We start from the raw sequence: 25,385 nt of genomic DNA on the forward strand, positions 1-25,385 counted from the left end.
CATCCATGTGTTACTATATATGGAAGTTATTTTCCTAAAATGCTTTCCACATGTGTTTCAATAGGAATGCACATTCGCATTTCAGACGAAACAGCAAAATAAGATATTCAACCAGCTGATAATGAAGTGGAAATTCGTACAATTGGAATTAGCACAACCTCGTGCTAGAGGCACATAGAAACAAATTCGAAAAAAAAAAAAAATTCTCTTTTATTTTTGCCTGAAGCATGAGGTAAACGATATGTGGCTAATTAGGATCATGATTCACCGACCTAGGCTCTCCGCTACCATACGAAGGTTTTTAACAACTGGCTGTGCGAAGATGAATTCTTGGAAAGAGAGAAAATTCAACTGCCTTTGCGGGCAATAGAGCCCACGTCCTTTCACTTTCGGGGTGAACGTCCCGGAAAGTTCGTAATGTGAATGTATCGCTCAAAATTGTGACAAAAAATAATAATCAGTGCGATTAACATAACGAAAAACCATTCTTTTTATTCATTTTTTGTCATATGATTCATTGGCCACTGGACAACATACAGTATTAACATATCAACACATATTACATCGAAAATACCTAGTATATAACATATACATTTAATACATATATTTTTTTCAGTTGTGTTTTTATATCTGAGTAAATCAACAGATATATATATATTATTTTTTTAAACTAGCACAACATTTATAACAAGTAGGCGATTATGCAACATCGAATGTTTTTCTCATTTAGCACAATGACTAGTACGAGTATTTTCAAAATTTTGTCAAAGAATATTTTAAAACGTCTCGAATTTCTTTTTTTTCCTTCTCGAAATTGTTTTATTTCTTATAAAATAAAATATCATGTATCCTTAATATAGAACAATTGGTGCAACAAAATTTGCATCAGTTCTTGAATTTCGATCCTGATATGCATTAAATTCTACTTGACAGATGAATATTTTTTACAGCTTTTAGCAATTCATGCGTAAAACCTTCAACTACAATGAGATATTTTTGTGAATTGATTTCCAAAAATCTATTTTATTTATTTTGTTTTAAAAATAACTTTTATTCAAAATTTAGTGTTCAATAAAAATTTTGATGAAGTAATATTTTATGTAACGTTTGGATCATATACAAGAAGACTGAAATGCTTGAATTAAAATTTTATTCAAATACATACTGTAATTTAATACGAATTACTGAAACAGCAAGGTGGGGGGGTTATTGACTTTTTTTTTATTGTATCAAACCGTCACTCAGTAAATTTCAATTCATGTTCTCTTCTCCTCCAAGTGAACTTCAATTTGCATTTTCAACCCCCTTAATCAATAACGTCATTTATTTAAGGTATCCGACTACCTTTCTCGGCACTTTTCTATGAAATAGTACTGGAGTGAACTTAAATAACATTGTTTTTTAGGTGTCTCAAAATAGTGAAAACAATAACAAATTTTGGTCTACCTATGCAATTTTCTATGAAAAATTCATTTTTATGTCAGATTTTCAGCAAAATTCATGTAATATTTGAAACACTCTTACAAAAAATTCTACGAATGTCATGTTTAGCTATTTTTGCAAGACATTATGATGCAGGTTGTAAACTAAAATTCAAAGGATTGTAAAGTATTCTCATAAGTTACACCTAAATCTGTTAATGTATGTGAATTTTTTTATATTTCATTCTAAATATCGTATACAAAACACTGTAATTAGACAAATACATGTGATAGACCTTAGATTTTGATTCACATCTTTAACAAATATATGGCAGAATATCATATTAAAACTTTGTAAAGATGCAATCGATAGATTTTCCAAAATTATGTTTCAAACTCAAGTAAAATGTGAAAAAAAATACAGCATTCTTCGTATAAAACACGTTTGAAGTTCTCATTAATAGATTACTTTTACATATATGGGAAAACGCAACAGCAAAATGGGCGAAACTTCGGTTCTAAGCGCCGTGAAACAAAACAAGGCGTGTTTGGGAATCATAAAAAATGGCTTTGATAAAAAATGAAAATGTAAATAAAAATTGATATCTTCTTCCGAAATTGATGTTTTAAACGAAGTCCGATATTTGATGGAAAACAAATATAACTTATACTATCCACGATTCAAGAATTAATTATGTGCTATGGTAAATGTGATAAATCAGGTGGTTATGCATAATTTCCGATTTATATTATTTACCGTTACATATGCATTGTTTATGTAGATCTACGCATATACATATGAGAATCTAACATCTAAAATATGAATATGATTTGCTTTACTTAATTTAACAACCTCGTGGAAAAATCAAATGCAATTAAAAAAATGTAGGCTGTATGTGGTGAAATATAATCCAGCTTATATCACCAACAGTGCTTGCACCTGCCGAGCCGATCCCTCCATTAAAAGTTCACTCACCCATGGCCTCCCACATCCTTCAGCAGGTCCCTTAGCCAGATTATACATTGGGAACCCCCCTCCCTGAATAGTGAATTTACAGTGTGGGAAAAAAAAGAGATAATCATCTCGGGCCTCCTAACTGGAGCCCTGTCAACTTTACCCTTATGGGAAGCCATGATCTAGTCATAGAAAGCGACAGACCCTACAACGGTACAAATATTCCATAATTACCCTTCACTCACCTCACAATTGGAATTACAGATAGCAGCAACAGCATCACACAAAACTGGATGCGCATGAAGATCTGTTAGGTATATACACACACGCAATTCCGGCACAACTTTCTTACTTCTTTAAGGGGATTAAAACGGGATAGTAAATTTCTCAACAGCGATTGACCAGAGTTGTAGTACTTGCAACACCCTTGGTTAAGAAATACTGCACAAGTAATTTCTTACGTCCGCGGCACCTTTGGGAATGAGATGAACATGCTTAAATGCAAAAATCTTACTAAACCTCTTCGAAAAAACGTATTGGCACCTAAATGGAAAGCCCTGCCTTGACTTTTTTTTCGGGATATATGCTCGTAATTTTAATTTCAAAATATCTCGCCGCATTCTGGAGTGCCATCGTCACACACTAAGTATTATTGCCTCTAGTCTACAGAAATTTAACTGTATTAAACAAAAAAAATTGAATTTTCACGTGAAACTACATAAGTGCATGTGTATTCATATGCTTATTATACTGGTTCTTCATTAAAATTAGTACATTATCGAGCTCTTTCATGCCACAAAAAGTAGTCAGGGCAGCCTTTATAGTTATATTCGCCGTTCCGGGTAAAATTATATTCTGGGGGACCTTATCTAGCTGGACGTGCTTGCCTACTAATTACTCTGGAAAATCATAGAGACAGATTTCATTACGACGAGGCTTCCTGTGCACTTGAGATCAGAGGCATAAGCATGGGGGTGGGGAGAGGGGCTTACCAAGCCAACCAGAAATTAGGGGGGGGGAAATTAAGTTTCAGAAAAAAATTAATATATCGAAAGAAAATACTTTTTTTATGCTATTTTAATTTCTAAATTCTGTTAATTTAAATACGTTTTGAAGTGCGGTAACTAAAAAAAATTTCTCGGGAAGAAAATTTTTGCCATCCCCCAAGCCTTTAGTGCCCCTCCAAAGGTAGATCCTGCGTAAGACCCTGTTTGAGACACCCTAGTGGGCACACGCCTTATTTGTGTAGACTACTTATCGTAAGACGGCCCTGAATGTAGCTCTCGGATATGTAATATATTGAATGGAAGTACTTTTCTACCCAAGCCGGAGATTCCCAAACTTCTTACATTCGCGGCACCTTCGGGAATTCGATGTATAGGTTCAAATTGAAAATTGTCAAGGGACTTTAACGGCATACACTGTCTTGATTTCTATTTTCGGAAATATCCTCGTCCTTTTATTTTCAAAAACTACGAAGTGCCATCCTGACAAACTAAGCAGTATTGCCCCGTATTCTACAGAATTTAATTATATGCATTAAAAAAATTTGAATTTCATGTGAAACTACATATGTGCGTCTGAGTGCGTATGCATATGCTTACTGTACAGCTTCTGTATTAAAATTATTATCATTAGAAATTATCCAAAAAGCACAGAATATGAAGTCCGAGGATCAGCAAGTCACATGGTGACGTCGCGTCTCAACGGGTGCCCCCAATATGGCCCAAAGCTCCGAGTCAAATAGGAGACACTACACTATTGGAGAGTTTTATTTATATGTTTTGAGATTTTTTTCCCATTAAATATGAAAAATCTTCATTGAAATTTTTGAAGTTTTTTAAAAAAAAAACAATTCTGAAAATATTTTTTCATTAATTATGAAAAAAATGTTCTTTCAATAATTTTGGAAATATTTTTCATTTTATGTTCATAATATTTATCTTATTATTTACTTTCATGAATTGCGAAGAAATTTGTTTTTTACCCAAACTCAAAAATTTTTTTAGTAATTATGAAATAATTTCTTCCATCAATTCTAAAATTATTTCTTTCAATAATCAGTTATGGTTCAATTATATTTATTTAATGATTAATTGTTTCTCACCAAATCTGAAATTATTTCTCATGAATTCGAAATAATTTTTCACTTATTATGAAATGTTTTCTAAAATAATTTCGAAAAAAAAACAACCTAAATATAGACTGTGCTTCTTTTACCAATGCTAAAATACATTTTTTTCTTGAGGTTTATCTTCCAGTATTTCTACAAATTCTGTAACTACAGGGAAACCTCGCTACAATGATACTCGATAAAACGATTTTTAATCCCTCTACAACTATTTTTATTTTTCAAAACTTGATTGCAATCGCCTGTAATATAATGTTAAACTCACCTCGATACAACGATATCTTTTACTATGATAAACCCCTCTATAACGATATTTTTTGAGGAGATTTTGAAACGCTACAACGATACTTTTTTATATTTCGCTCGAGAAAAATATCTTTCAATATTCTTTCAATATATTTTTAAACTCTTCACATATTTTAATTCGTCTGAAGATGTCAGTTTGGTACGTGACGATATGGTGGCCAGATGATGTACCTGAGAAACCGGAACAAAACACGGAATCCAATAATAAAAACCGGGACATTGTAAATACTTCCATTTGATTGACATTACAATGTAAATTTGCAAACTTTGAACGTAATGCGGAAATATTCTAAGAGGGCAAAATATCTATGAACTATCAACATCAAACGGGGATTTTAAACATTCTCTCTCTCTCTGTGGGAAAATTTTGGTTCCAAAGGATTTTATCCGTATAAGCGGAATATAGGTTTACCTACTACCCAATTAAGCGGATCCGACTGCAATTCTGTTTCATTAGATCTTCGATGAACAAGCACAAACAGGGACAAGCAGGCGTCCCGAAGAAAACGGTGAATTTAACAGCGTAAAACCGGGACATCTAGCCACCCTACGAAATGATAATGTTCTCTTTCGATGAAATGATAATCCCTCTACAACGATATTTTTTCTTGGACAGCAGAATATCGTTATATCGAGGTTTCAATGTCGGCGGCCCACTGCGAAAAGCTTCGAAGGTCTCTGACAGAAGGCGCTACTGCTAAAAAAGGAAAACTTTGCCATATATTATGTACATATTCAATTTAATTACAATATTTCGTTTTGTAATAAGATGTGTTTTTCTTAAAATCTTTTACGTGAAAAATAGATCGCGATCTCTTTAATATTTAAAATTAACTTCTCCGTTAAATTTCTCAATTATATAAATATTTATTTTAAACCGATGATGATGATAAAATCGATTTGATTCATTTGCCTTAAATAACAGCGGATAATTTTTTGTGTATTTTTAAAATATGAATAAGAAGAAAAACATTATATAAGAAATTTAAAACGTAATACATGAATTTTGTCGTTATCACCGTCAAATACTGTACATACATAACATATACTGCATATGTAATAGTATTATACGCATATTTTTTTTGTTTTCTTCCCATTCAAATATGCATTTTACATATAATTATAAATATTCACAAAATATCGACAGAAACATTTGTTTTTTCGTCAGAGTGAATGACAACAAAACAGCACATTACGTAATAGTAGTGCATACGAATACAGTATACATATCTAGATGATATATTACTTCTTTTTCGTGATCAACAGATGGCACCACTCTTCCCGTTGAAAAACACACGACACACACATACTTGTGGAGGGGGGTTGCCATGGTAAAGCGCAAACTCCGGGACCCCCGGTTATTTTATGCTTTTATTTATTTTTTGTGTTTTCCCCCGTATCCTCCTCTTCTTCTCCGTTTCGTGCGGATGTTTATCCGCAGCATCCGGGACCGGAATCTCTCCTCGTGCTTTCTTGTCGAACATATTCCTTGACGTTGAACTTGGACTCTGGATTGCCGTGATCTCCTCCTCGCCGGTATTTGAGCTCTCTGCAAACATAAAAATTGTTCTTTTTCACAAAAAAAGAAATTAATGTTTACACATTAAAACAAAAATTTTTTTCTTATAAGAAACTGTTCATTGTTTGCTCTGTCTGTTTACTTTTTTCCCTCTCTAATAGACAATTCGACCAAAAGTATACATAGATGCCAACAAACTCAAATAATTTATACATACAAAATGTCCTCCCACAATAAGCAGGAAAAAAAATTCAACACGCAAGAGTTTTCAACATTTTTTTTACGTAAATTTGAAATGATAATAATTGCTTGGAGCAGTGTTTCTCAACCTGTTTTAGTCCATGGTCCTCTTTAGACCATATTTTCTTCTGGTAGAGTCTTTCTACTTATTGAATTTAATTTAAAGGGAAAGGGCAGTGATAATCCTTTGAATTGCATTCAAAACAGTGCCGTCTTAACGAAAGGGCCCACCCAGGCATGGGACTCGGGGCATCAGGAGAAGAGGGGCCTCACAAAAATGAGATCAGGTTGAAATTTTCTAGAATTTACCAGGTAGGGCCTCCGAAAAATCCCTTGGCCCGAGGGCACATGATACTCTTAAGACGGCTCTGATTCAAAAATCTGCAATTTTCTGTAAATGGCTTCTCGGAGTCACATTTACATTTTACTAATTGAAAGTTTCAGTACACCTCGTGTGCTGAAACTTTCAAAATATGTTAATTTTTAATCATAAAAAGTTAATTTCTACTTTTTCATGTATAAAAGCCCTCGGAAAATGTAAGACATTTTGAGTAATCGCATGTAATTCGAAGTATGTTTCTAAAGTCAACGATTGCAGAGGTATTGACTGTTCAAACAATTTGGGACAGTCTGTATAGTGAGAAATGTACCAATTCGTTAGAAGTTCTGCAGAGGAATATGGATGAGAAGTGCATGTGTGGTTCAGTAGCAGGTGCAAACTAATGGGTTAAGGGAAAAAGTTTTTCATTGACAGATAAACTTTACAAACCATCTGGGCTTGTCAATGCTAAAATAAGAGGCTTTTATGGAGGCGAGATATCTCGTCATTGTCGCTTAAAGGGTTAAAACAGGTCCAATTTTGTCTTCAATATCGTCATCAGACTCCGATTCCCAGACGTACACCAATTCGAAAATATTTGTGACATTATTTGTTTAACTTTATACACAAATGATTGACAATACTCTTCGTTGATTTAGAGCTTCAATTGGAGGGGAACTTAGTATGAAATTAAATAATAATTTCAGCAAGAGAGTTTTTTTTGCTGAAAAGTTACATAAACATGAACATATTAAAAAAAGTAAAAATACTGTAGGTAATTTTGAATGTTGTTTATTTGGCTTAAATAAAATTTTATTTTGTCTAGATTTTTAGGACAACGGGAATTCAGTTTTGATGAGGTTATGCTATTTGTATACCGCTTAATTTGAATTTTCCTTATTGTACGTATACTACATATCATATACGAAAACATAATGCATGAGAAGAGTGCCACAAACTTGTTTCGAAGAAGCAAAACAAGCAATTTACAAATACATAAAATTTTGTAGAAGGTTTGTGTTGACATCAATCGCTGCATATTAGATAAATGCGAATACAGTTAATAGAAACTGTTCAGAACACCATAATTGCATTTCAAACCATTATAAGTACATTCAGTGGACGCTTACCTGGCGACAGCCATGAATGCCAGGTCAACATTCATTCCTGTTTTGGCACTGGTTTCCATGAAAGCTACGCCATATTCCTAGTTCATTAAAAAAAAAATTACATAAAATTCGGTTAATACGAATTTGCGATTAATAAAAAGGTTTTCTGGTTATCGTTAAAGAATCAAAAAAAAGATACAGCAAGAATTTTAATTAATCATAAAGATATGCATGACTACAACCTGTGGCAAAAAGTGTTCGATCATATACAGACTTCCAATGGTACGTTTGAAACGCAAAAAAAATGTACTAAAAGCAGTTATATATATTCTTTCCTCCCAGTGAGAGAGAAAAGTTTTGGTAAAATCAATCATTCTAAATATACGGAATAAATGAAAAAGATCATAAACGTATTCCAGTGTCACCTTCATAATCGATTCATGAACTGGCAACACCCGGAAAAAAGTTTTGATCAACACTTTTTGGTAGAAACTAAGTGTGCGATCACTGTTTCAAAAAATATATTGGCTCGAAATATGTTCAAGTACTGAAAGTTCAGAAATTTATTATTACAGTCCACGCCGCTTAGTGCGATCACATTGGGACTCTGGTTTTCTGATGCCGATAACCGAATTATAACTATATCCGAGAAAAGTCCCGTTTGCTATTACGGTGACCATACATACTATTTTGTCGAACTGGACGAGTGGTAAACGGGTATTGGTAAAACGGGACAAATCGGTATTTCTTTCCTATATTGTTTTGCAAAAGTTTGATCATTCCATTCCCCACCCAAAAACCGGACTTGATGTGATCGGTGGTTTTCCCCCCTTTATACTAAAATCATGAGCATTTTTCTTATTCATCCCACACCTGAGGCATTATAATAGAATTGTCTAATCGTATGTATATCACGAATTACGATATTTTTTTAAATGTACGATGTTTGTCTCTTCGATATCTTGCGAACGCCTCTCGGAAAAAGAAATATGAATCTAGTGAACCGAAAGAAATATTGATCAAGAACTGATGGAAAGGGCGTTTTTTCCCTTCATAAATCTGCTTCACTATATAGGAAGGTCATTGCAAAAGCAGATCCAGGCGTACATGGATCACTGATTGCGGCATTGAGTACTGAAATATTTGTCAACAAGGGATGGGGGGGGGGGGGAGGTAAAGAACATCTATCCTCCTACATAGTCTTGCAGTCTGATAACGATAAATTACAGGGGAAAAATAAGCTTGGTTTAACGTTAGCTTCAGAACGTACAGAAAAAAAACCTTTCGACGGGGAAAAATGATATGATTATCCGATGTCCCGATTACATAAAACGATTTTTTTCCATGTTATGATATTGGTCCGTTCCGTTCTTTGCAAAAGTGATAACAACACTCGAATGATAAAATTTTCAGTGATTCCAATAAGTGGCGCGCTCGTCAACTGTATTTATAAAATTACATATACATAGAGACACGGAAACAGAAAATAGCACGGCATATACGAACATACATAGTCTACTTCTGTTGTGCCTAAGGCCGTGCACATAGTGAGGAGACGATGAGGTACGGGAGTGCATAATATAGACAAGCGGTGAAAACAATTGTATTGTTTCGTTCTTCACCACACATATTCGAGCAGCGAGACCAAGAGAAAGAGCTCACTCAACGAGGTGCGGGAGTTGAACACAACAATGTGTTTTTTCACCTTGATCTGTTGATATATATTGGTACGTTTTTCTTTTTTTTTGTCCCCGTCTTCTCCGGAGGAGTAATCATCATCACGCTCATACCCCCCCCCATTTCAGAACCCCTCCGGCCATTTTATTTATCCTCCTCCTCTTTTAATATGTGCGGACATTTCCCCCCCCCCCTATGAATTTTTTTCTTCCTAGGCGCAATTCTTGGAACTCGTACCACTTCGCTCCACTGTGAGCGCAGCCTAAAGGATCGGTACGATCCATCGAAAGCATGCAATTATTGAAAATTTATGTTGGTGGTAAACACATATACAAAGTATACAAATAGCATGTCCTTAAACAATGTTTTCAAAATCAATCACAAGCCAATTCTGATTTCACTATAACTTTAAAATGGTTTCCGAACCTAGTATTTTTTATTTGAACTATAGAAATATATATTTTATATTATTGGTTATTTGTATATAGTTGATAATGAATTTCCTGAAAGAGTTTAAATTTTATCGTTTTTTAAATTAATTGTCGTTTTCCCCACCTTGCTGCATGTCACTGGCGGACCGTTGTAATCCCAGAGAGACATACTTCAAATTAGAAAAATTATCCAAATAAATGAATTTTTTTCATAGGTAATCTCACCCTAGACAATCTCTCGCCATCCTCGTACATGACCTGCCGATCAGCATTAACGTCAGCCTTGTTGCCTATAAGCATAATGACGACGTCCTCTTGTGCATACTCGTTGATTTCACCCAGCCATGCCTGCAAATAAATAGAACCCAATAGTAAATACAACACGGTTTAACTCAACAGGAAAAAAAATGACTGACAAAACTTCCAGCTCAGGATTTGATAAGGCTTAACTAATATAAAGCTACATAATTCTTCACATAAAAATATACTAGGTTCATTGGAGTTGAAGCCAAGAACAGTAACTTGTTGACAGTATCGACCCGATTCTTATCGACGTTTTGTTAAAGTGCCGAGCATCTTCAAGATTAAGATGTCTATCGAGAAATAAACGAAACATCGAAAAAAGAAAAAAAACTTTATTCGACGACGGTCTAAAATGGTATTCCGAAAGCAATGTATTGTTCTTCAAGATCCCGTTTTTTCGAGATTCAAGCACATTTTTAGCGTTTTTCATGTGAAAAACGCAGTTTAGCGGCACGAACTAGTCTTCACACATCCACGTGAGGTGACGGAAAAAAATGTAAGAACAACCGAAAAATCACCATACTTCGAAAACTTGTGGATGTAAATGAAATATATGAAAATTTCCGTTAGAACTAAACATTTTCCAGTGGAAATAATTTTGATGAGTGCTGCACTGCTCCAGAAAAAGTTGTTCAAATTGTAGTAAAGGTTAAAGCCTGGAAAAAAAGTACAACACCGCGTGTATTTTCTGACGTTGGGGGAAAGAAATTTGAATTTTTCTCATGTTGGCCTAACAGTCGTGACTGTTTTGATCAGTTATGAGCTGCGAAATCGACTTTTTTTTCTGAAGGCATGTGGATGGCAAAGACAACATATTTATTGGACATTGAATGGGTTAAGTACTTGTTCTCAGAGGAAACTGCGTTGCCGTCATGAAATTTCCAGAAAAATTGATAGAATGAAGACTTGGTTTTAAAGTTCCATAAATGGCCCGAAAATTATGGACTGGAAGCATGCACAAGAAAGCTTTCTTTCTCACCATTCATCGGAAAAAGATGATTATTCACAGATTTTACGTGAAAAAAAAAAATTCTCTGTGCAAGTCAGAAGAAATACAACTTGCCTTATATAAGCCATTAGGACAGTGCGTATTGTGTTAAAAAAAAACGATCCGAATGTCCAGTATGCAAAAATGAAGTGTAAACCTCCCCTTATAAAACAGCACAGACAAAAGTAAGTTCAATTCATCAAAAAGCATATATTTTTCGGTGCTAAGTGGGATGAGGATGTGTTCTTTGATGAGAAGCAATCAGGATGGACTTGATGGTTTAAAATATTTCTGGCCTATGCAATGACGGAGACACATTTTAGAAACACAGGCATATCAATACAGTTTCAGCAGAATTTCAGTTTTCCTGCACATGTTTCAAAGTTTAAAAGGTGTTGGTTTGAAGCAAATTCAGGTGAACCTCTCGAGTGGTCATTGAGAAGTTCTTTTTGTTAATTTTGTAGAGAACTTGTGATGCATTTTGAACCATGAAGGGCGTAGAAATGGTACTCAGTATGGAAATCAAACATGATCTTATTGCAGGTTCACACAAGCTTGGAATACGGTTACACAACTAGTTATTTATGGCTTATCTCTATTAATGAAATTCCGAATGATAAGGATTATAAAGACAAATGATTAAAACAAAATTTGTGCACATAACTATCAATTTTGTGGTCAGATGGCAGTCCTTTTCTCAAAAAATAAAGTTCGCATTCTGCATATTTTTTGCAGAAAACCTTATAAAATAAAAGCCATCTGATAGAAAATATATATTCTAATAACAGTAACATTTACACATAATTGAATATATACATGAATCGGATATATGTTTAATCACCACATGAACATCTGTTTTCAAAGGTTAAAGGATGCACGGTGGCTCATCAAAGACTCTGAGCAACAGTCACAATATACGAAGACTGCGCGAAAAACGCATCGTGATCAAACACGATGGCTTGGCTCTCGACTACCGGAGCAGAATGCTCAACCTGTTGTGTGTAATTTGAAACATAGTATAAAGGAAAAAAAATTTCTTTAAATAATTTATAAATCGTTTGTTCCATCAATGATGTGTCCAAGGAGCCTTGCAGCAGATGTATATGAATCTCACTTATAGCACCATGTATCATCGCTGATTGCATTGTAGGAAAAGATAAGGTAGAAGAATATGAGAAAGGTGGAGAAATCAACTCGTTAAATAGCTGGAATTGATGGCAAAGCAAACACGGATTCTTCTCGGAGACTCTTTATATATGCAAACACACAAACGAGCTATTTTCTTTAATTTTCTCACGAATCTTTAGAGAAGATAAGGTTCTTTCTTCAGTCTCTTTATAAAATGGATGTTCGTTTACAAGTATAAAACGCCGTTCGGTTGAAGGAAAATTCTCTGCGTATACTTAGATTTTTCACCGTATCATCTTAACTCAGAAAGTCACATACTAAACTGTTGTAATAACGACAGTAAATCGAGAAAATATCGACGTTCAATTTACGCTCTTGAGAGTTTCCGGATTTGAATTTTACACAAATTTTACTGTGATTTCGAACGACACGAGTTCTCGGAGACGATCACGCTTTGATACACGTTGTAAAAAAAAAAGTGAAGGTAAAATATTCGTTATTTTCACGGTTAGGGAAGTGTTGATTGGTTGAGATCAGGATACGTCTGAAGTCAACATCCTTAAAACCGATCGATATGATGATGATCTGATTTCATATGAGATTGGCTTTCAACCATATATTGGATGCATACGTACCTTTTTTTTGAAAATGTTTCTTCCATCATGAAGTGAAACGTTGATTTAGATTAAAGAGGTTCTTAACATATTTGACGAAACTCAAACTTGTTTCGCAGGAGCTTCCGAGATGAGTCGTTCAAATCCACTTACAGCCATGGATCACGACCCAAATTCGATCTGTAGGGCTTTCGGGATGAGACGTACGAAAAACAGTTACAGCCAGGGATTCTCGAGCTATGGGTCACGACTGAAACTTGATTCACAGAAGGTTTTTTGAAAAGGTTACACAATAAACCACTTCAGCCATATTGTTTTCAGGTATGAAAAAAACTTGATTCGTAGGGAGCTTCCGAGATGGGAGTATAAAAACAATTACAACTAGGGATTCTTAAGCGTTGGGCCATGACAGAAACTTAGTTCGCAGTAGCTCCCGAGATGGGTCACATACAAAATATTATAGTCAAGGTTCTCGAGCTATAAGAAGCGACCCAAATTTGATTTTCAGGAGCTTCCCAGATGAGTCGCATAAATCCACTTACAGTCCTTTTATAAATGAACTTATTGCGTCACTGGTTTCACTAATTTCAAAAGCAAAGAGTCCCATGGGTCATGAAGCTCACCTTTTCGTTGATCTTTGGTCGTAGCTGAAGAAGTTCAAGAACCTGTGAGGCTTGGTCCTATCACCACAGAGGCAATTTACAACCAGTTTTCCTCCGGAGAGGGTGTGTGTCGGAATTAATTACTATGGAAATCCGGAATATTAATTAGCCTAAATGTGGTGCCCTAAATGAATTCAATTTAAGTTGAATATGCATATCCAATTTACTAATTTTACATAAATTACGTATTCATAAATTACATCTAAATTTGCATATTCAACTACGTTCAATTAACGCTCTCGAGTTTCAGGATTTCAATTTTGCACAAATTTTACTGTGATTTCGAACACGAATTCTCGGTGACGATGACGCTTTGATATGCGTTATAAAAAATTAGTGAAGCAAAATAATTATTTAAAATTTTTTTTAAAGGTGGAGTAAAATAATAATTATTTTCACGGTTAGAGACGCTTTGATTGGTTGGGTTCAAAATATGCTTGAAGTCAATAGCCTTAAAACCGATCGATATGATGATCAGATTCGACATTGAGGGCTCATGAGATTGGCTTTCAACCACATTGGATGCATATGTATTTTTTTTATTTCGAAAATGTATCTTCCATCATAAAGGGAAATGTTGAGTTAAGCCAGGGATTACTGAGCTATGGATCACGACCCCTAAATGAATCGCACAAGAGCAACCAGAGTTTTCAAAAGCCGCTGCGGTAGTCGAGTGATGGTCTAAGAGGGCCGTATTCACCGACAGAGTTTAAACTATAGTCACAATTTTTCAATGGAAGATCGACACGAATTGGTTAAATTCACAGATTTTTAAACAAATCTGTGTCGATCTCCTATCCAAAAATTGCGACTATATTTTAAACCCTGTCTGTGAATGCCACCCCTTAGGGGCCGTTCAAGTATTACGTAAGTAAATTTTTAGCAATTTTTGACCCCCCCCCCCCCTTGTCAGCAAAATTTCGTCATCAGCTCTGCCCCTCTGAATCCTAATGCATATTAGTGGGATCAGAGACGTACACGGGGGGGGGGGGCATAGGGGCTCGTGCTCCCCCGACGATCAAAAAAATTTTTTTTTTTAATTGAAATATATGTCATAATAATTTCTGTTAATTTCAATCTTATTTGAAGGCTAAGAACTCAAAATTTATCTTTAATAAATTCATTGCGACCCACCCTTTAAGCCATATAATGATAAATCACATATAGGCCCTTGGCCCGCGGACCAAATATGGCCCTGGGAGTTATCTGATGCCACCTGCCCTCCTCAAACCTAATTTTGTAAAAACATTTACAGATCGCTTAAGTGTCCCGTGGTACAATTCCAGAGCATTTAAGCGTCTCGTGGCACATTTTTAGATCACTTAAATCACTCGGGACTCAGTTCCAGAACACTTTAGCGCTCCGTGACACATTTAGAGATCCCTCGAGTGACATGTGACGTAGTTTCAGAGCACTTAAGTGGCCCCCAATGCGGTTCTACATCCCCTCAAGTTACCCGCGGCACATTCTCAGATTATTTAAGTGATCCACGGCATATAATTACGGATCACTTGAGTGATGCGGGACTGCAGAGGTAACGAATATCTCAATCTTCCCTTGGAGCTCGTGTGCACTGAACGGGTCCATGTACGGTCTCGTTCAGTGCACGGACCTAACTCAGGCCAAAGCTCATATATGCTGACAATGCCACCAGATGGCGAATTATCCAAGGATGATGTCACTCTCCGTTGTATGGATAGCGGAGAGTGACATCATCCTTGTGTGAATTTAGAAATTAGCCCTTTTTTTTTTAAACACCCTGTATGTCTGCTTACGCCTGAAATGTAACGAAACATGAACGATTCTTAGCTTTAGAATGAAGAGAAAATGAATAATTTTATTTCCTAAAAAATTCATTCATAGTATATTTGAAATTTGGTTAAGCCACGAAATTTTCGACTGCGGTCGTTCTAATGTTGAGATAACCCGAAACATTTACGAAAGGTGAAGATGCTGATGATCAGAGCACAGCGATCATTGAAAAAATATCGCCGGGGTTGCAGAACCTAGCAATATTTTCTCGAGAAAAGTACGGGAAACCGCTAATTGTCGTCAAAAATGATTCCAAAGTTGTGCGAAATTGCTTAAAAACTGAACTGTAAGTAGGGAAAATAATTTAAATCCGTGATTTTTAAATTGTTTGTTTAATGAGATGATTATTTAAAAGCTATTTATTTAGCGCACTAATTATTTAAAAGTTAATTATACATTCATTTTAGTGAGCCATCTAATGATTATTACACATCGGATAAATGAAACACAACCATAGGAATTTCTTGAAGAATATGTTGCGGTAAATGTGATTAATGGGGTTATTATACATAATAGCCAGTTATTATGCATTCGCCAAGCATTTTTTTAATTTTTTTAAATTAATTAATTTCATCAACGATTATGCATAATACCCAAGCATCGCGTCGTTGGTAAACATAATAAATCGTACTATATACAAGTACAAAGGCCACAACAGGCAAATTGCACAATGAGGTGGATGAAAAAAAGATGCCCATGAAAAATATTTATGTAAAATATAACCAAAATACACTTTAATACAAGCATATATATAATATCCAGGCATATATATATAACACTAATGTAAGCATACATCACGAGAGAAAGAACTAATGATTAATGGTATATAACCCATAAAAAATACATGTCATGATAATTCATACACATTATATAGGGGTATGATCGCGAAATTTGTTATCATATTGGATCAGATCCGACTATATTCATCACACATACTACTTTACCGCACATAAATTCCAGCCTTGTAGAGTTGGGTGGGAAATGAAAGCACCATCTATCGGTATTCGCTCCAGGCTAGATAGGTAAAGAACTTTTTCTCATATTTTCTTGGCTGGATTCGAACCCATGGACCTTGACGGCAACCTTCATAGTGGAAGACGAGCATCTTACCATCGCGTCACCATCACGAATATTAGTTCCATTTGGAATCTTTTACATATTTATCAAATTCACTAATTACACTTGGTTATGCACAATCACCAGTAAAAGTGCTAATGTTCTCAGTATTTATCAAATTTATCAACGAGGCTTGGGTATTATGCACAATCTCCATTAAAAAAAATTATAATTTTTTCCGTATTTATCAAACTTACCAATGACCCTTGGGTTTTCTACATACTCACCGGTAAAAAGCGATAAATTTATCAAACTTACCAAGACGATTTGTAACTATGTATAATATCCGATTTGTCACATTTACCGTAACATATATTCCTACAATTTATCGTAGAGTTTTACATCTTCATTTCAATAATTTTAAACACACGCACAAACGTTCATTAAAAGCTATTGAAAACTGTGGCATTCCTGGATTAACAATAAAGTGGTTCCAGACAATAATAATAATAATAATAATAAAAGCCCCAAGTATTGCCAATTCCCCAAAATCAAACATCAGTAAGCGAAAAATGAAGACGCAAAGGAAAAAACCTTTGTTTTTTTCCTCCTAGTAAAGCAAACGGTATGTAATCAATTTTTCCTGGAACCCTAAGGATTTGAGACAAGAAAAGGAAAAAAATAGAAGCCGCAAGCACACAACCTCCTGCTGAATTCTTTCCTTGGTCGATAATACTACTAGTAATGATAATACTGTAGTAGAGAAAAGAAAAGTTTTCCGATATTAGATTTTTCTTTTCAGGACCCAGTACACCAAGAATATCGAGAGTACTTTTTACTGAAGTCTGTTTCTTATAAGTAAAACATTTCTTCATTGTACAGCAAGTTAAAGTTTCAGTATAGGATCAGAATTTTATTTAATTTAGCGGAGCCAATTTTAAGCGTCGGAAACATACAATTACAAATTGTCGCACAAAATCAAACAAAATTGTGGGACAGCATTGTGGAGAAAAAAAAGGCCCATATAAAGACAAAAAATATAAGTTTTTACATGCTTAAGCAGAAAAACACAACGAAGAATTATTGAAAAGAAAAAGAAATGAAACTACATTTTTTTTTATACAAGGCTGAATTATTCAAAGTTCTGATAAATTAGTTTGAATTTTCATATGGATCGGCACAGAAAAGACGATGTTAAGAAAAAAAAAATGTTTAATTTTGGTTTTATTCATACGTATTACTTGATTAAAATTGTAAATACCATTCCTGAACAAATAATTATCCCAGAAAGTTGGGCATTCGAAAAATACGTGTTGCCAAGTTTCACTTCTACGTAGATTATAAAAATTGCATACATCGCGAGGCTCAGCTATGAACTATTAGAAATTTCTTAGTTTAATAGCTACTTCACCAAACTCCAATTCTGGCCGTATCGTTATATTGCAATTTACTGACTGGCTTGAAGCGCCATCTATCGGTTGTCACCTCAAGCTCGTCAGGGAAAATATATCTTAAATTTTCCTCCGGTTTTGAACCTGGGGCCGTGACAGAAATCTTAGCGGTGGTAGACGAGCATCTTACCACCACGCCACTTGGGATAAGTTCAGTAACTGCCAAATCAAAACGAAGCTGTATTAATACGCGTTTGAGATGTATTTCTGAGTTGATTGCTAGATAGTCCTCTGTACATAAAAAGTGTTTTATTTTATCTATAGCAAACAGCGGAGTAACAAGTTTGTAAGAGCTGCATACCTTTTCGATTATTTTGCAAAATCAAACTTTCTAGGACGTAGGGCAATGTAATGCTCAATCACAGCAGAATCTAAGGGCGAATTTAAAACAAAAAAGGTATCTCGTCAAAAATGTCCCAAACCGTTGCCAGCCAATTGAATTTGCAATCGTATTCATTTAGAAGTTTGTTGCATGGGTTTTTTTTTCAGGCAAATTTTGCGATCTGTTACTTTTCATGGTTACAATTCGTAAATAGAACTTGAGCAGGAATTTTTTCATTATGACTGATACCTGGGGTTTACCTAGTTCAATACGCGGAGGAGATAACCAGGAATATATTTGGGCACGGCAAAAAAATTTCCTTAAAAAAAGTGAAAAAATTTTCTAGAAAAAGCGAAAAAAAACTGAAATGTTCCGTGAGCAATTTAAGTGATGTAGAGCTGCACCGCATGTCGCTCAAGGGATGTAGAGCTGCACCGCATGTCGCTCAAGGGATGTGGAACAGCACCGCAGGTCACTTAAGGGGTCTCACGACTCTTTCAGTACGAAAAAAGGAGAAAAATGTTCCCTTACTTTGAGTGGTTTTCTTAAATAGTAAATATCACTCAATCAATTCAAAAACTTTATATGTTGTTAAGAACATTTCATATATTCATAAAAATTTTTTATTTGTCACTCTTGTTTGTATACTTTTTTTAAAAAAAATTTAAATTAAACAAATATTCCAGATTTTTTAAACCGCAGTATCCCACCATCCGTAAGATTGTCAATGAAAAAAATCAGATAAATTAAATTTTGTGGCACGAAATTAAACTATGTGAATGCCCAAATCGAATAGACCTCTATTGTGGCAATTGACAAAAAGGAACTATTTAAAAAAAAATTTTAAACACAAATTTTCAAAATTTACTATTTTTTTGAAAATGTATAAATTTATAAAAATTGAAAAAATTGTCGGATATCTACAACTGAGGTCTATTCTACTAGTATATGTTATATAAACATTCTTGCAAAGTTTCAGCAAATTTAGTCCAATAGTTTTCCTTTTATCTTACGGATAAACTCCAAAAACTACATTCTGAGTAAATCGCGTTCAAAGTTTTTTTAAAGTGTAATTTGCATACTTTTTGTTTTCACTCAATCAAAAGTGCCCCTTTTGATACACCAAACCTTCTTGGTCAAGGATATGTTTATTTGCTTCACTTTCATGCATTCGTCTTGCTCTCCTGGCCTCTAATGTGGTCAAGTCAGCACGTCTTTCAGCAACTCGCACACGCTGCTGATCTGCTTTCGTAGCTGCTGTATGAAAAAAACAACCAGGCTCCATTCCTAGTGCACTCAGGACCTTTGCCCTAGCAGTTGCTCCCTCATTAAAACTTATTACAGCTTCATTGACTGCAATTTCTGCTATTTTTCGCCCACATCCTGACACTTTAGGGCAAAATTTCCAAATTAAGTTGTTTAGCTACTCATTGTTGTTTTGAGTTTTAGCTCCTAAACATCTCTTTAGAAGCTCAGGCTCTGATAAATGTATAAAAACCTTTTTGATGTGTTTTGCAATCGCTGGAGGAATAGGGTTCCTATGATGATACTGATGTACTTGACCTTTGGGTGACTGTTTATATTTTTGGTACTTACACCAGGAGTCTGAACCTTGGGGACAAAAGAAGTGCATCGGTTCAGCATCAGTTGAACAAGTATGGCAGTAAATTGCCCAGACAGCTTTCCGCATATCTTCTAACGAGTCACTGTTATTTCTTATTGCATTTCCATAATAACATGATAACTTATCGATAAGTTTGTCAGTTAGACGTCCTTTTCCACTGAGCGGTTTCCCATCTTCAAGTTTCACTCCTTTCATTTCGGTTTTTAATTTGCGAAGTCTAGTCCCCATGCGCTTTTGAACATGTCCCACACATTCTATTTTGGCGATTGGCACATCTTTTCCATAGGGCTTACATCGACTCACTTCCAGAAATGTCTTTGCATCACCATCACCAATGTATTGCACATATTTCACACCCCGTCTCTCAATGGATCGTTCGAAAATTCGCCTCGTACCGTCAACTTCCATCTTCCCTGCTGATCCCACATGATTCTGAATACATTCATGGGAAGTAGAAGCAGAAAATTCACATTTTTTACAGTAACTTGACATTACTTCGGTGTCTATGGCTTTACCGCTTTGTGCGCCAACCACAGTGCACACACCAATCCGAGAAGTGTGGCCCCTAGTTTTCCAGGTACCGTCTCCACTCACAGAAATCTCTGTGGATCCAGTGAGAGAAATTTCATTCTCAGCAGCTTCTTTCATAGAAATTATTGCCACATTTGTAGAAGCGTCTCTAATCTTATTTGTAATTTTATCATATGCATTTTGTGTGACAGGTGAAGGAAGATTCATTGTCGCACAGAATGTTTTTAGACTCGCCAGTCCTTTTCCCAAACAGCGCATAGCATATATGGCTCTTCTGTTTATCTCAGCAATATGATGGTTTTTCCCAATCATTCGAGAAGACCGTATCGGCTTCAAATATTTACATTTACTACAGTTTATGATGAAATTTGATGCTAAGCCTCTGATTTGACCCTCTGTTACATCAATTTCACCATGACAAGTTTTGCAGCACAACAAACTCTTTAAATTTGAAATAAATAGTGATATCTCAATAAGTCTATATCCTTCAATCGAAGACGTTGCAGGGCTTTGTGGAATTTTGAAGCTAGGAACACTCAAGTTCAGTTTCTTTGCAGATGCACTTGTGGATGCTGTGTCGTCCATCCTTTCACTCTTGAGAGTATGCTGGTTTCCATAAAACCTACGCTTTCGTGATCTGTACCCACATTGCTTCAAGTACTTTGAATTCATTATCCACGAATAAAGCGAAACTAATTAATAAAAAGTATATTTCAAAAATTCAATATTACCAAGAACTCAATATAAACAAGATCAAAAATAAAAATGAGATGTGGAAATAGCGTGGTTTCATACGAATGTAAACAAACAATGTTCTGGAGTGGTATAAAGTGCTTATCTTCTGTTTTTCTTCTTTAAAGTAGTCTGTAAGATAGATAGATTCAATATCTTTCTTTTCTTGAAAAAAATCTCCACTTGCTCCGAAAAAAAGTCACGAAAAACAGAGAAATATCTATATTCAAAAGATGGGCGTTTAAAGGGCCATTTAAAAGGACCTTTAAATTTCTTTGTTTACAATTCTTTTTTCTTAAATAGCAGAAGAAAGAAATGGCCGATCGACAAGCGGTTTTTTGCATTCGATTCCTCATGAAATGAAGAATTTTTTAAAATTATTTTTGAAAAATCGATTTTTTGAAGCGTCAAAGAGTAGTGAGACCCCTTAAATTATCTGTAAATATGCCGCGGGCCGATTGAGTGATATGGAGCTTTGTTGGTTTTTTAAATGATCAGGGAAGAAAAAAGAGTAATCCGATAAATTTTCATAAAATTTTGAATGAAAAATTAATGCAAACGACGGTAGGGGGATGTCAGATTTCGTTTAAATAGAAGAGTTTGCATTTTCAAGGAATTTTGCAATTAGCGGAAGGTCAGAATTTTCACTCAGTTAAATCCCAATAATAGAAAATCCAGAAACAGAATCAGTAGAGACATGGCGAATGCTGTTTTGGAATTTCTGCTGATACACGCAGAAGCAATTTGTGCTGTCATAATTTTGAATTTTCTGCATTGATCCAGAAAAAAAAAATGGAACTGAGTAATATATGCAAAACGCGCAAATGCATGCATCACTCTGAAATCAATGGCTCTATCAACTTCAGCAGAGTGATTAAGATCAATTCAGTACAGATTATAATGACTTACTCACAAAACAAGAACAACGAAAAAAGACAAATGTGCCGAAAAATTCGAAATACCTAATGCGTTTCGACGCACTATGGGTTCCGTCTTTCAGAGATTAAATATAATCGCTATTACACTAACCAGGGATCCCACTTGAATTGGTTACCAAATCGGTTGCTCAAGGGAAAAAGATGTCTGCTCAAGTCAAACATCAAAATGAAACTGAGCACCTGCGTGCAACTTCAATGCAATGTTCTGAATGATCGCTTGCGAAATGAAGCTATTTGATTGGTCTATTCGAATTTTTTTACAATTTTCGCTCGTAATGAACCTAAGCCATGGGGCCGTGATCGATGGTATTAATTTATTATCGTTTACCAAGTATTTTTTAAGGCACCAATACATATGTTTTTCGTAGAAGGCTAAATGTGCCAATGAGATTGGCAAGAGGGCCACAAATTCAAATTTCAAGTATTTTATTGGTCTATTCGAATTGTCTTACAATTCCCGCTCGTAATGGGGCTAAGCTATGGCGTTGCGATCGGTGATGTAGATTTATTATCTTTTACTAATGCATCTTTGAAAGTACGAATATGAACGCGATTAAATGAACACGCGCTCGTTGTATCAAGAACCAAGAATGTGAGCGCGTGTACATTTAATCGTGTTCATATTCGTACTTTCAAAAATGCATTAGTAAAAGATAATAAATCTACATCACCGATCGCAACGCCATAGCTTGGCCCCATTACGAGCGGGAATGGTAAGACAATTCGAATAGACCAATAAAATACTTCATTTCCCAAGCAAACCAATTAAAACGTTGCGTTAGACTTACACGCAGGCGCTCAGCTTCATTCTTGACCACGACGTTTGACTTCAGCAGACGTCTTTTTCCACTGAGCAACCGGAAGTTAAGATTTGGTATCAAACCCAAATGAGATACCCGGTCAGCGTGTGGATATATAAAATGGTTCTGTTATATTCATTCCCTAAAGACGGCACCCATAGCTTGTCGAAATGCATTAGGAATTTCATATTCTTCGGTATATTTTCCTTTTATCGTTGTTCTTGTTTTGTGATTATATTAGGCAAAAAGGATTATTTATTCTTCTATATAGTGACTTACTCGAGTGTTGTCGAAGCTCGTCTTGTTAGTTACATCGTACAGTAAAAGAAGAGCTGGAAATATAAATGACAAATGGTTAAAATTCCAATTTTTTTGAAAAACTATATTTAAATCAGGGTTGAGTTTTTGACGTGACAAGTGTAAAATACATGTTTAAACTGGTTTAAAGCATCAAAAATCTTCTATAATAATCAATGTACTATATAATAATCATAATTAATCCAATTAATAAATAATCTAAAATACCTTTTTTGTCGAGTAGATATGTTGAACAACCGTAAACATTATTTATGCAGACTACAGTTTGAAATATATATATATTACAAAATATTAATTTTTGTATTCTAAATTTTTGTGGTCTGCACAAGATTGTATACTGTACTAAAATTAAATTACTGCTCAGCATCCCACAAGAGCAATATATAAGTAATTTTACTCATTTATTCACACAATTTATCTAAGTACGAATCCAAAGTTTGAAAATACTCCTTTGATTGAAGGTGAGATAACAAGACTCGCTAGCCAAAGCATTGGCAGTTTCTCACGTTGAGATGCAGCGTTAATTGCAAAATCTATTGAATTTAGGAATTCCCATCTACTAAATCATAGCATTAGACATTTTTGCACTAAGAAGTGATGGGGGGAAAATTAGGTTCATCAGCTTCCATATCCAATCAGCACTGACGACGAGCATTTGCTAATTCTGTTATGCTGCCCAATTCAGAGCCATATCATTTTGCATGTTGCTGAGGCCTTTAATTTATATTTGGTTGCAATGTTATTTACAGAAAGAATATTGTTTTAAGTACCTGAAATTTTAAACATAATTTAATAATAACAAAAATTAACATTGAATATATATATGATATAAAGGAACATTCTATATACACATATTTGTTCGAAGAATAGAGCTGTAGATTATAATGATAATAATATTGCTCAAAATTATTCTGAAGAGAGTAGAAAATCATTGATTATATTAAGCATTTACTACTGGTTTAATATTGCCATTTTAAGCATGCAATCAGTGTATTTGTTTTCAATAGGAATTTATATAATGAAATTCACTATTCGAAGTTTCTGACTGTTATGCGTCGAAAGCCTGCTAACCCTAATTTAAGTTAAAGACTTATAATGGGAGAAAAAAAGAAAAACACCAAAGTGTAAAAGTGTGAGAAACTAATAGAAAATTAATTTTAAAATAATCAGATGAGATAATGATGAGCTCACTCTCATTTTCGAAGTTTCGCTGAACAAAATCAAAGGGGACCAGATTGCGTCCATTTACTTCTCTTCTGAGGATCGTTAATAGTCGGTTAATGTTAATAATATTCGATTCCGAAAGGTGTTATTACATCCACCCCCCCCCCTTTTATACCTACATTACACGTATTTAATAACATTTTGATTACGAGAATCGCCGCTCGTTGAATTTTTGTTTTTTATCCAATCTTTTTCCATTAGAAAATTTTCGATTCATTTACTGCAGATCGGTCCAAAAGAAAATAATTCTGTTCGTAAAATTCCACGAAGGTGAGATGATTACGAACACCTTTAATTTGGAGGAAATCTTGGTTTTCTTTTTCTCGTTTAAACGAATATTTAGCATTACGAGTTCTGTTTTATTGGAAATCCTACCAATTTTTATACTTCACTTACTTGAATTTGCCTTTATTCGAAATTGATTTCAGAAAATTGTAAAACAATTTCACATCATGTTTTTGTGATTTCTGATTTCAAGAGTAACGTATCGTTCTGATGAATTGATGTTTTACAAGTACAAGGTGGCCCATAAAGTAGATTGGCCTATTTTGAGGACCCTGCAGCTTTTACCATTAGTCAGATCGATATCAAAACTTGTACACCTACAGGGTGTCCCATAAATCCCTATACAGTTTAAAAATGCATGAAAGTAGAAAAAAGTGTTATATTCGCAAATGCGGTTTGCGAAAAGTTTATTCTCACGAAAAGGGATTTTTTTTTTTATACAGAAAAACAAATTTAGTTCCGACCTCAACTCAAAGTTATTCACGGTAG

General features: G+C 34.8%; 1 protein-coding gene across 1 annotated transcript in view; it reads right to left on the bottom strand.

Moving 5' to 3' along the window:
* Positions 1-466: 466 nt before the first annotated feature.
* The window catches only part of LOC149090187 (ras-related protein Rab-37-like), a 132,381-nt gene continuing 107,462 nt past the window's right edge, over positions 467-25,385 (bottom strand). Inside the window, exons 8-11 of the mRNA XM_089238306.1 lie at positions 23,349-23,401; positions 10,334-10,456; positions 8,022-8,098; positions 467-6,362 (exon numbers count right to left, since the gene is read on the bottom strand). Coding sequence (XP_089094432.1) covers positions 6,245-6,362; positions 8,022-8,098; positions 10,334-10,456; positions 23,349-23,401 — 371 coding nt within the window. The 3' untranslated portion in view covers positions 467-6,244. The remainder of the gene's footprint in view (positions 6,363-8,021; positions 8,099-10,333; positions 10,457-23,348; positions 23,402-25,385) is intronic.

This window comes from Pholcus phalangioides, unplaced genomic scaffold (assembly GCF_987345545.1).
Source record: "Pholcus phalangioides strain wild (caught in Gottingen) unplaced genomic scaffold, Ppha-v1.0 ptg000001l_1, whole genome shotgun sequence".
Taxonomy (NCBI): domain Eukaryota; kingdom Metazoa; phylum Arthropoda; class Arachnida; order Araneae; family Pholcidae; genus Pholcus; species Pholcus phalangioides.